This window comes from Nicotiana tabacum, chromosome 19 (genome assembly GCF_000715075.1).
Source record: "Nicotiana tabacum cultivar K326 chromosome 19, ASM71507v2, whole genome shotgun sequence".
Lineage (NCBI taxonomy): Eukaryota > Viridiplantae > Streptophyta > Magnoliopsida > Solanales > Solanaceae > Nicotiana > Nicotiana tabacum.
The window spans coordinates 77,477,216-77,489,108 of record NC_134098.1 but is presented as its reverse complement, the minus strand read 5'-3'; the positions used below and the strand labels follow the sequence as shown (position 1 = coordinate 77,489,108).

Below are 11,893 nucleotides of genomic sequence, written 5' to 3'. Positions count from 1 at the left end.
AAAGTAACTTCAAAATATTATTACTTATAGCTACATTTTCTATTTTATAGCAAAATAGGTATTTATTTTATATCTCACCACTGAGGCATGAAATACGCCAGTTATATTCTTGCTGTCTCTTCCTTCTCTCTCTATCAGCAAAATTCTCAATATATATATATATATATATATATATATCTTATTTATTTATTTATTTGTTTATTTATTCTTTCTTTGCACGCATGTTTCCAGATCCCTGGTCACTAATGGATATGAAATTACATATACCCTTTTGGAGTTCTGAACTGATAACAACTTTTAATTATTGGGTCGCTCTTGTTTTTCTTGTAACAAGTATATATTCTATCAAAGTTTGAATTTTGTGGCGTTTTGTGTTGTGTAAAGTCGAGTTTCTATCGGAAACAACCTCTTTATTCTCTCGTGCAGGCTAAGGTTTGCATATACACTAGCCTCCCTGGACCCCACTTGTGCGATTTTACTGGTTTGTTGTTGTTGTTGTTTGTGTTGTGTAAAGCTTGTTTCTTGATCTGAGTAAAACTGCTGAATAGACTAAGAAATTGCCGGTGAACCTTTTCAAGATTCTTGGTGCTGTGAACTGCCAATGGAAATGAAATTGGATATAACCATATGAATTTCAGCAGGAATGAAAGCTTTTAATTCATGGGACTTCTATTTGATCAGTCTTTTCTTGCTTATCGGAAGTATACACTGTATAAAGACTGAGTTATGCGGTAAAGTCTATTGTGATTTATGTCGTGTGAAGCTTGTGTATTGTTCTGAAAGGTTTTAAAGGGGCTGAATAGATTAAGAAATTGTGACTGAATTTCTTTTCTTTCATTGGTTAGTATGGTTCTATAAATTCTCTTGTAGAAAAATTGGGTCTTTCTACCTCTACTTTAGCGTCCCTACATTTGCTCCTCCAAGCAGATTGCAAGCTATTTTGTACTTTTGAATTAGGTGTTCTATTTTGATAAATTTAATAGCCATTTATTCTAAGACCTCATCTAGTGGTTCTATATGGATATTGTCCATTGTAGATCTCAATACAACTTTTTGACTTCTCTTGCACTCCTAACAAATTAGAACTTTTTTTTGGTTTCAAAATTAATTGCAGCATAAGTGTCTACAAATATCTGCTTCCATTCTGCAGGATGAGATTTCGTCTGACTATTACTATTTGCTTCTCAACTAGAAAGAAATGAGAATTTTGTTTTATGTCAAGAACTTATGAATGTTTGCTTCATTGCTGGGAAGGATGAAAATGTTTTCCCTTCCTGCTAGAAAATGATGAAATATTATTTGAGTGCTATTTATCGCTGGCTTCTCACAGATTTGGAAATTAACTGTCTGCTAATTGCTCTGCACTGGTGAATTAAGGAACTTTATTTAATTCACTTGATTCCCTCGAGAAGATCACTTTTGCAAGGTTTTTGAATTTTGACAGCGGATGCTCTTAAGCTCTTGGTTTTTGTACTCTAGAAATCCCTTTTTGTCAAGTACATTTACTGTGTGGTAGATAGTCAAGTTGGATTTAGATATGCTGCTGATTGCTTGTATATGGTCAAAGAGGCTTGGTATATGATATTGAAGTTTGTCTTTGGCAACTGGTTTTTTGCTCCTTATCTTTGAGTATATTGAAAGGGAAGATTTAGATAAATGCTTCACCTATCCTTTAATTCATGATTAACACTTTACAAACCTTTCAGGGAGTTCGTTTTCATCGTGTGATTAAGAGCTTCATGGTACAAGGTGGTGATATTTCTGCTGGCGATGGTACTGGGGGAGAATCTATCTATGGGCTAAAATTTGAAGATGAAAATTTAGAATTGAAGCATGAAAGAAAAGGAATGTTATCTATGGCTAATGCTGGGGCTAACACCAATGGATCTCAGTTTTTCATCACAACTACTCGAACATCCCATCTGGATGGAAAACATGTAGTTTTTGGGAAAGTAATCAAAGGAATGGGGGTTGTTCGTTCTATGGAACATGTGACTACTGGTGATAATGATTTCCCAATGGTAGATGTCAGTATAGCGGATTGCGGAGAAATTCCTGAGGGGGCTGATGATGGTATTGCAAATTTTTTCAAAGACGGAGATCTATATCCTGATTGGCCTGCTGATCTTGACAACAATACTGATGATATCTCTTGGTGGGTCACCGCCCTTGAGGCTATTAAGGCATTTGGTAATGAAAATTTTAAGGTATTAATTTTACAACAACATCATGCGATTAACTGTTGCACACCCTTGCTTCTTTTTCTCATTGACATTTGACTATATTTTTTTTAGCTATCTTTCTAATGTATGCCAAGCTTCTTCCTGTAGAAACAAGATTACAAGATGGCTCTTAGGAAGTATCGAAAAGCTTTGCGCTATTTGGATATCTGCTGGGAGAAAGAAGAGATAGATGAAGGTTGGCATTGCAAAATCTTCGTAACTTGATTGGCTCTGAAACATATATATCTGCTTGTGAAATAGGGATATGCTGTAGAAACTGTTGCCATATGACTTGTAACTTTGCTAGTGTCTGCTTGTTTCTTGCAGACAGGAGCGCATATTTGAGAAAGATGAAATCACAGATATTTACCAACAGTTCGGTGAGTCCCCACTCTACTGCTTTTGGTTGTTGCTCTACTGAAGTTACATTGTAGGCAATAATTAGGGTTTTCCTTGTTGGTAACAACCCACCTACTCTGATTTTTGTTACAAATGGCAGTAGTAAATTTTTACTACATCAAGATCATTTCAGAGATGAGGGGGGACTAAGCAAAATAAAGTCCATTATTCTGATTTTTGTTACAAATGACGGTAATTTAGTTTTACTATGTCAAGATCATTTCAGGATGGTAGAGGGACAGAGCAAAATAAAGTCCATTATTATGATAAATGTATCAATTCCTTTTAATTGCGCTTTCCTCTTTATCTTAGTTCCACTTTGCTTTCACGTCTTATAATTGCTTCATTGCTTAATGCATGTTTGTCTTTAATTGAGACCACATGTTTCTAATTTCATCACTTGAGTTGAACTTCAACCATTGCTTCATGAATCCAGTTGTCAAGCTTTCTAACTTCATATTAGTTTGCCGATTAACCAACCAAACCACATAATTGATATTTGTCATGTATAACCAGGCTTGTAAACTAAAGCTGGGAGATCTGAAGGGAGCACTCCTAGATGCTGACTTTGCAATGAGGGACGGAGAAAACAATGCGAAAGCTCTATTTCGTCAGGGGCAGGTTAGTATCTATCAAGGGTTTTTGGTTTCTGCAGCAGCTTTGATCATCTTAACTATCCAATAACCTGTTTGTTATTTTGGGTTTTGGACTGGTTGATATAAATTAGATTGCAAGCCTTTTCGCTCTAGTGCTGAGCAAGCACTACCCAAGTATGGAAGTAATAGATATATATACCTAACAGCTTTACAATCTAACTTGAGTGGTTTCTGCTTTTCTTGATAAAGGAGTTGTTAGTGGTCTACAAAGTTGAACGTACCTTATTTTGGCACTTGCCGGTGATTAATTTTTCCAACTGATGGTTCTCTAGATTAATAGTGTGGTAGGGCATGGATATCTTAGTTCTCTTGGCACTGATTAGGGTGTTCATTATTTGGTTAAACCTGTAAGTACCACTGTAAGCAGCTAGTGTTGCAAATTTTTTCTCTCAAAAGTTTCAGAAGGTGCAGGGATGTGTCATTCTTGTGGTTTCTGGTGCTTATTCTGGAGATTATTTTGCTATAAAAGCTTGTTGAAAATGTGAGCTATTCGACATGTTCATCGACGGTTAAAAAGGCAACATTTCTTTTGTTTTGGGGTGTTTGGGGGGGGGGGGGGTTGGTCAAGGTATGGTTAGTGTTAAGTTGCATGTATCTGCTGTTTAATCGCAATTGTCGTAGCTGCTTTTTAGCTTTTATATGTCATTATGGCTACAGTGGTTGGTCATCCATGTTTACTCACAGCTTTCTGTCACTCCTTACAATGGCTCCTCTGTCCTCTTCAATAATGTATGTCTTACTTGACCAATCAGGCTCACATGGCTCTTAATGACATAGATGCTGCAGTTGAAAGTTTTATGAAAGCGTTGGAGCTGGAGCCAAACGATGGTTAGTGAGATTTCCATAGTTTGTTTTGTATTCATTTTCTGGTTAATCTGTTAACCTTTTTTTTCTTCCTTTACATCGGAGTATTCACTTTAAACTGTGATAAGAGCTAGTAGGTTTGGACATGTTTTTGTTACCAAACTGGAAGTAACACCGACTGGAACAATAATTATCAAAAAATGTTAAACTGTGATGTGATACCCTTAGGTGAATGTAAGGACGTGTTTACTTTAATGTTGTAAGAATTGTTTAATTATATCATAGGTGGCGTGATTAGCTCCATGAGAACAGTAGTGATAGCTGGATGGGGATAAACAGTAGTAATTGCTTAATTACACTTGTAGGTCATTTTTTCTATAGTTTGACTTATTTCGACATGAATTTTCAGGAGGAATAAAAAATCAGCTTGCTGCTGCTAAAAAGAAGGTTAGCATATGGGACTCAGCTGTTGTTAAACACATACCAACATTAGTTTTTTCCTCGGGCAGTAGGAGCATATTTGTCATACACTTATTTTCGTTTCTTTCTTTTTCCTTCTGATAGATTGCTGATAGACGTGACAAGGAGAAAAAAGCATATGCCAGAATGTTCCAAAAATAGTTGCGGTTCAATTAATACTTATCATTCTGGGAGTTGCTTATGCTTTTCTGAAACGGGATAGTTTATGCCTTGTTTAGATACATTGGTCCTGATCTATGCACTGAACTGATTTTATATGAACTGCTCAGGCTATTCTTGGTTACCTTCAACCAATTAGCGGAAGGGGTTTTGTGGTTGTTACTAATCAGCTGTTAATAAGAAATAATTATGAGCATCACCTATCCAATCTCTGTTGTCATATATTTCCCTAACATAAGATGAGGTAACTGGTATGTAACTTAACTGCAAATGGTGAGGGCGTTTGACCTTTGCTTTATCGGCTGTTGAAAATCTCGGCTCACAATACATAATGTTATTTTATCTCTATATTTCTTTTGACACGCAAAAGGAGAAGAGAAAAAATGAGGAGGGCCATGTCGTCTGTTGGTCTTACAAGTTCTAAGCCTGTCCTCTTTTCCTGTTGAGATGTTCAATTTTCTTGAGACTATGCTAGTATTTGAACATAGATTTGATTGAAATTTGAAAAAAGAGTTTTTGAAGTTATTAGAAAAATAATTTTTGAAAGTTGAAGTTGTGTTTGGACATGCATTTTATTTGAAGAAAAGTTGAAGTTTTGTGAATGGAAAAAATATTTTTATCCAAAAACTAACCCTAAACCAGTTTTTAGGAACTTGAAAATTTTTAATTTTTTTCCCCCAAAATATTATCATATTTTATAAACAAATAATTTTTTCAATTTGTTTTTTGGAAAAATGAAGCCAAAATATATGGGCAAATGGGAGCTATATCTATAGCAGTTTAAAGGGTAGGAAAAAGAATAGCTGGTGAGTTGTGTCTTAGAACTAGCTATTAGCACTAGTGTTTTGGTTCAAAAAATTTGTATGATCAGCCTTTTAGGGATAGAAACAAAAGCGTCTAACAAAACCAAGAATGAGAGTCCTTTTTCCCGCTTGTACAGGTTTCTTCTGCGCACAAAAGAGAGTAAAAGGAAAAAAAACAAATGCTTCAGTATAGAGTGCAGTTGTTGTACCCACCTTTTTGTGGAAAAAACAATGAGGTCCTATTTCGGCAGAACTGCTTGTTGGTTCAGTCAAAGATAAAGTTCCAATACGCTGCTGCTGAAGAAAACAGGGAAATGCAATTTGTTTGGACTTATTTTAAAATTGGATGTTAAAGATATTAAACCAAGAAATTATTTGGATCAAGAGCTGTACTATCTGCTAAGAATAAAGAATACGCTTGTTCTTTAATTGAGAGGTTGTCGATTATTTCCTCGTAGGTGCTTTAGAAATTTGCTTTCCCTTGTCCTCGGACAAAATTTCCCTTAAGAAACAGAGAAAAGAAAGAAAAAGTTTATCTGTTTGAGACTGTTCCTCCTAATTTGATGTCATTATTACACCAAGGAAAAGTTTATTGTCGATAAAAATTAAATCATTGTTATGCCCATTTTCCCAGCCGACTTCTGTATTCAGTTCCAAAAGCATTATTTCACAGCTATTTTCGCACCAAATGATGGATTATCAGTTTTTCTCGATAAACATCCCACTAAACCAAAAATAAGTTACAGTTGCTTTGACTTCTAAAGGTCTTACAAATTGTAGCGGAAAACTTCAAAGTCAAATTGTTGACATATTTATCTTTAAAAAGAAAAATTTAAAAACTAAAAAGCAGATGAAGAAGCTTAAACCCTGCAACAAGTTCAATCTAGAATGTCAATTTGCAACGAGAAATGGGCACTAATTTACGGTTGATTTACAACGTAATGAGCAAATTATATATTTAAAGGCTGAGTTGCAAGTTGGAATATTCTAATTTTCTGCTTTAATGTTGATGTTACATTGATACGCTCTCTGTGCTTTTTATCTATCACTTTAGTAAAACAAATTTGTTTCTCAACATATTTGTCACTATAGAATAAATAGACATCATTAATTTATCTCAAATTCCATCTTTATTGCTCCAAGAAGGAATATAGTCATCAATTACGCAGGGAGATGCAAGAGAAATTAATCCAATACCCCTTATAAGTTATAATTAACACTATTAAGTGAGTGTTTTAGTGGACCATGAACTAAACCGCCACTGCTTATTGAGAGACTCGAACCTAGGGGTGGTACGTGGGCTGGTCCGGTCCCTAAACGGGCCAAGTGGGCCGGACTCGTGGGCCACAGTTTTGAGCCAGTCCCTAAATAAACGGGCTTAACGGTCCCGGGCTAAACGGCCTGTTTGTAGAAACCGGCTCGGGACCGGACACACGAACTCATGGTCTCGGGCTAAACGGGCCGGGCCCGCGGGATAAAATGGGCTAAGTGGGCTCAACGGCTAAATAGTGATTTAAAAAAAATAAATTTAATAGAAATTATAGACAAAAAGATGTTAAAAAAATATCTAAGGCAATGGCTTGTAAATTTATTATAGAATTGTGACCTAAATTTTTTAATTCAAATTTAAAGACAAAAATATTGTAAAAAGATATTCAAAGCAATGCCTTGTAATTTTATTATAACATTAAAAAAAATGACAATATCTTTCTTAGTCTTCCTCCCCCCTATGGAATGAGCACAACAATGTGCTAATACCACTATTGAAAAGAAAAAGAAACTAATCAAGATGTGCCAAAATACAAGTTACATAATACATACTAATTTTTGATCATACAAGTTACATGGTATCTCTTACAAACTTCATAAATCCTTCAAGGTTCGGAGGAAGTTCCGTTGGTGGTGGCGGAAAAGTAACTTGGTCATCGTCGCTTCCATCGTCGGACGAAGCAGCATCCTCAACAAGTTCAGCTAGCATTTCTTCGTAAGCTTCATCTTATTCTGGTTGTGATTCACCAAGTCTAAAATTTCTTCTTTCCGAACGGATCCAATCTCTAAAAAGTACCGATTTTTCTAAGCTCTCGCTCATAGACGCTCTATAATCACCGAGTTGAAGTCTTGCTTGACTGAAAGCGCTCTCCGATGTCACTGTTGAAGCTTGAATAGTTAAAATGTCCCGGGCCATCCTTGAAAGGATCGGGAAGTATTTTTCTTTTTCTTTCCACCATTGCAAAATATTAAAGGAGCTGTCGGGATTCACTTCCTCAATTTGCTGCGACAAATAAACTTTAAGCTCATTTAGTTGTGAAAAATCATTAATACTATAACCAAAAGAACCCCTAAACCCTGCCCAAGCCCTAAGTGCTCTTACTTCCGCAGTTCTTTTAGATGATTGAGAATCAGAAGAAGAAGGAGTTGGAACATTTGGTCTAGCATTATTTAATGTAACTTGATAAGCATTATAAATTGTTTGAGCATTTATTTTAATTGAGGCTATTGCTTCCGGAAGTTTAGGCAACTCATCATCTTCAACTGCTAAACCATTATAAACTGTTTCATATTAAAATTAAGGACCTCCTAATTTCATACAAGGATTTAACAAAGCACCAACATCATAAATATGGGGAATAGGGAAAAAAATATTTTTAAAACTTTTTTCTCATAGAATCAATAGCAAGTTTATAAATTTCCACACCCTTTGAAAAATGAGCAAAAAGATTTGCAAGTTCTGCAATATAAACTAAACAATTAGAAATAGTAGGATAATATTGCCCAGAAAATTCATTTGTAGCAATATGAATTTTTTCTAAAAAATCAACAAGCATTTTAATATTAGACCAATCCCCATTCGTAAGGTACTCATCATCATCACTTACATGTGCATTAAACGTTGAGTTTATGGGGTTTCTATATTCATATGCAATAATCAAACTTTCATATATGTAATTCTATCTAGTTGGACAAGGTTTAGGAACCTTTTTTTCTTGTATGCCACATTCATCGCATCTTTTAAAATATTCTCTAAGTTTACTTCTACAGTTTGAATGAAAAAGCCAGTTAAGAGCCATTTTAACCTTTTCAATTTGAATATTTAAAATTCTCATACCATCACCCACAATTAAATAGTAAATATGACAAATACATCTAATATGAAAAATATTACTAAATGCTGGATTTAGTGTAGTGGTAATCAAGTCTATAGCATTTGTGTTATTAGTAGCATTATCCATTGAAACCGACATTATTTTATCACTAATGCAAAAATATCTGCAAATATCCGTAACTATGCTAGCAATATACTGCCATGTGTGACGTGAAGCAATTATTCTATAAGCAATTATGCGCTTTTGCATTATCCAATCCTTATCAATCCAATGACTGGTAACAGTAAGGTAATCACAGTCGTTGCCACTTCTACCAATATCAGTTGTAATAGCAACACGGCAATTTATATGAGTAAATAAATAGCGCAAATATTGTTCATATTCATGCTTATATTTAAAAATATCGCTCTTTACGGTTGTGCGAGGAAAACATTTATAAGTAGGATTAAAAAATTTTCTAATATAATGCACAAACGAAGGGTCAGAAGGAAAACTATAGGGTAAGCACATAACAATTACCATTTTTTGCCAATTCTTCCCGATTTTTTTTTGGATCATAATATAAAATACCACCGGTAACAGTGTTAATTCTCGGTTGAAATTGATTTGAACCGGTACTAGGGTCAGTCTGACTAGGACTAGGTACACTTTTTCCCTCGGCCAAAGCTTTCAGACGTTCATATCTGACTCTATCTTTAGGGTATTGTTTTATGTGTCTAGTCAAAGTTTTCGTCCCCCCCGCAATCCAAAATATTTAAAAGCTTATTCTATACCACAAGTTTTACAAATGATTATTTTCTAAATAGCCAACGACTATTTTTTAAAGCCCAACAACTCTTTTTTTAAATAGCCAAACGACTATTTTTTTTAAAAAAATTACCGTTGGGCCCGTTTGGCCCACCAAGGGACTGGTCCGGTCCCGGTCCTAACGGCTCCTACTCATGAACCGTCCCACGAGACCTGTCCAAGCCCACCTCTAGCGATTCTACTGGTCCCGACCCACTTAGCCCACTTAACCCGCGGTCATGGGCCGGTCCCGGACCCGGACATGGACCGACCCACTTGCTACCCTTACTAGAACCCTAACGTGGAAACTTCGAATACGAAACTGGGTTCTCTTCTAGCCACCTATAAAACATGTTTAATAGAGAAAGATATGAACTCTTGGAATATCTCAAGTGTAGAACCGACCATTAAATATGCTAATTAGTCTAAAGGGTCCTCGGTTTATGTCAGTAACCATTTTAAAAATTCTTAACGTTTATTAGCGAAAATGGCGTTTTGGTGGTGGGCTGCAGATATAGTTAATTACCAAGTCTCTCATATAAAATACGAGAATGTTGAAAATGACAATGAAGCGCATTTTGCACTAATATTCCTGTCTCACCAACCAACTTCATGAAAAAATTGACTCATTTTCGTCTCTCTCATTTCCTAATTAGTCATAGTTTTGTACTTGCCTAGTTGCCCTCCTATATATTTAGCCCATTCATTTGGCTCTCTCATCAACACCATCAATTCCATTTCTATTCTCTTCGTTGGCAAAGCAAAGAACTATTTTTTTAAAGGAAAATGGCTTTGGCAAATGCAGAAGCAATTTTGTTACTTGTAGTGTTCTATTTCATGTTTGGCATTTGTTTGGCCAACTTTAACTACACTTGGGGTCCGGGAAACTGGAATAAAACCAATTGCCCCTATGGTAATAATCACCCAAATGCTACTCAAACCTCAAATAAATTCATTGTTGGTGGTTCCGAAAATTGGCATTACGGCTTCGACTACATGGATTGGGCTCGCAAGAATGGCCCTTTCTTTGTCAATGACACATTAGGTACGTCTTCTTCTATTTAAAAATTAAAATTTCTATTTTCACATTTCAAACATATTATTTAGGTGACATGATAGTGGCAAAATTATTTTAGATTGTTAGTATATAGAAACTAAACTCAAATTTATATAGGTATGCACATGATATTTGTACTAAATTGACACCGTCTATAAAAGTAATAGCGGCCATAATTCATTGCTCATTAATTTAAAATTCTGAATTCGTCTCTACTTACATCGTGCAGTTTTCAAGTATGATCCGCCAAACCCAAATGGTGGATTTCCACACAGTGTATACTTATTACCAAACTATTGGAGCTTCATCAAGTGCGACTTCCGAAGGGGTAAAAGGATAGCAGATCCAACCAAGGGTGCAGGTGAAGGATTTGAGTTCGTGTTGAAGAAAATGCAGCCTTATTATTTTGCCTGTGGAGAGCATGAGGGAATCCATTGCAACAATGGAACAATGAAGTTTGTTGTGATGCCACTCAAACGTTGGCCTAATTTCTAAGTTGGCGATTACATCTTGCAGGCTTTTGCTTCAAACTTGTAGGAGAATGCCGACCAAATACAGTACCGTCATTTTGTTTGGAATAAACTAACGTCTGTTACACTTTGTAGATTTTGGAATTTCATTTTTAATTTTATTGTGATTGAGTTTTGATTAAAGAGGCGCTATAATAAGATATATCTGTAGCTATTACATGCTCCGATATTTGCATTGTTGGCAAATTAAAGTCTTCCATATATTTGAACTTGGCATTTGAATGACAAAATTTGTTTAAACAACAATCGAATATAATTGTCACCTTCTAGCAGAGACGCCCCAGAAATTAATGTAGCTTATCCTAGTGCTGTCTTTCCATTGCACCAAAATAGATCGAGGCACTATAGCTTTCTCCTCGATAAGACTATATATATAGTAGCTGATGTTTTCTTCTTTCTCTTTTTATGTGATAGTAGGATATTCTCTTGGATAGTTTTGCTTTTGTATGTTATATACACTTCAGTGTAAGATTACAAGATTCGAAAAATTTCTTTACATTCTTTTACGTAAATACAGGTCAAGTCTTTTCATCTTTCACTTGAGTGAATGTTTGCCACCTGAATTGAGTAATTTGTTTAGACAGCATTTAGACTTCTTAAGAAGAGATAAATGGAAAATTAGGAGGAAAAATTATCCAAAGATGTATTTATGGCCAATATTTTGGCTAATGCAGTCCATCTCACATAAGCATAAGCATCTTTGCAAAGTGTAGACTTTGTTGGCAATATTCTTTGGGACCCAAAAATATTGCATTATGTGGTGGACATCATTTGCACAAGTTGTATCACTTCTTTTACACCTAAGAGGCCAATACTTTTTTGCTTATAAAAGGAAAGGCAATTAGTTCATTTTAGACACACCAACAAGACTTGTCTTCAATTCTTGTTTCTTC

General features: G+C 35.4%; 2 protein-coding genes across 4 annotated transcripts; both read left to right on the top strand.

Moving 5' to 3' along the window:
- Window positions 1-236: 236 nt before the first annotated feature.
- LOC107779754 (peptidyl-prolyl cis-trans isomerase CYP40-like) lies at window positions 237-4,916 on the top strand. Of its 3 annotated transcripts, none has more exons than XM_016600236.2 (8): window positions 237-432; window positions 1,707-2,207; window positions 2,331-2,418; window positions 2,550-2,602; window positions 3,138-3,242; window positions 4,030-4,105; window positions 4,491-4,528; window positions 4,646-4,916. In XM_016600236.2, the coding sequence occupies exons 2-8, from the start codon at window positions 1,740-1,742 to the stop codon at window positions 4,700-4,702; spliced, it is 885 nt and encodes a 294-aa protein (XP_016455722.1). In that variant the 5' UTR covers window positions 237-432; window positions 1,707-1,739; the 3' UTR covers window positions 4,703-4,916. The 3 variants fall into 3 exon arrangements, with proteins under 3 accessions (XP_016455722.1, XP_016455723.1, XP_016455724.1); XM_016600237.2 differs by having other exon boundaries at window positions 238-731; XM_016600238.2 differs by having other exon boundaries at window positions 249-333.
- A 5,210-nt stretch (window positions 4,917-10,126) lies between these two features.
- Window positions 10,127-11,193, top strand: LOC107779755 (blue copper protein 1b). The gene is made up of 2 exons (XM_016600239.2): window positions 10,127-10,458; window positions 10,700-11,193. The coding sequence occupies exons 1-2, from the start codon at window positions 10,200-10,202 to the stop codon at window positions 10,963-10,965; spliced, it is 525 nt and encodes a 174-aa protein (XP_016455725.1). The 5' UTR covers window positions 10,127-10,199; the 3' UTR covers window positions 10,966-11,193.
- The last annotated feature ends 700 nt before the right edge of the window (window positions 11,194-11,893 follow it).

What these genes read in the sequence shown, in the direction of transcription:
- LOC107779754 (XM_016600236.2), top strand. Translation starts at nt 1,740, where the DNA reads ATGGTACAAGGTGGTGATATTTCTGCTGGCGATGGTACTGGGGGAGAA. An exon ending in AGATATTTACCAACAGTTCG is followed by an intron (nt 2,603 to 3,137) that starts GTGAGTCCCCAC and finishes ATGTATAACCAG; the next exon opens with GCTTGTAAACTAAAGCTGGG. An exon ending in TTGCTGCTGCTAAAAAGAAG is followed by an intron (nt 4,529 to 4,645) that starts GTTAGCATATGG and finishes TCCTTCTGATAG; the next exon opens with ATTGCTGATAGACGTGACAA.
- LOC107779755 (XM_016600239.2), top strand. Translation starts at nt 10,200, where the DNA reads ATGGCTTTGGCAAATGCAGAAGCAATTTTGTTACTTGTAGTGTTCTAT. An exon ending in CTTTGTCAATGACACATTAG is followed by an intron (nt 10,459 to 10,699) that starts GTACGTCTTCTT and finishes TACATCGTGCAG; the next exon opens with TTTTCAAGTATGATCCGCCA.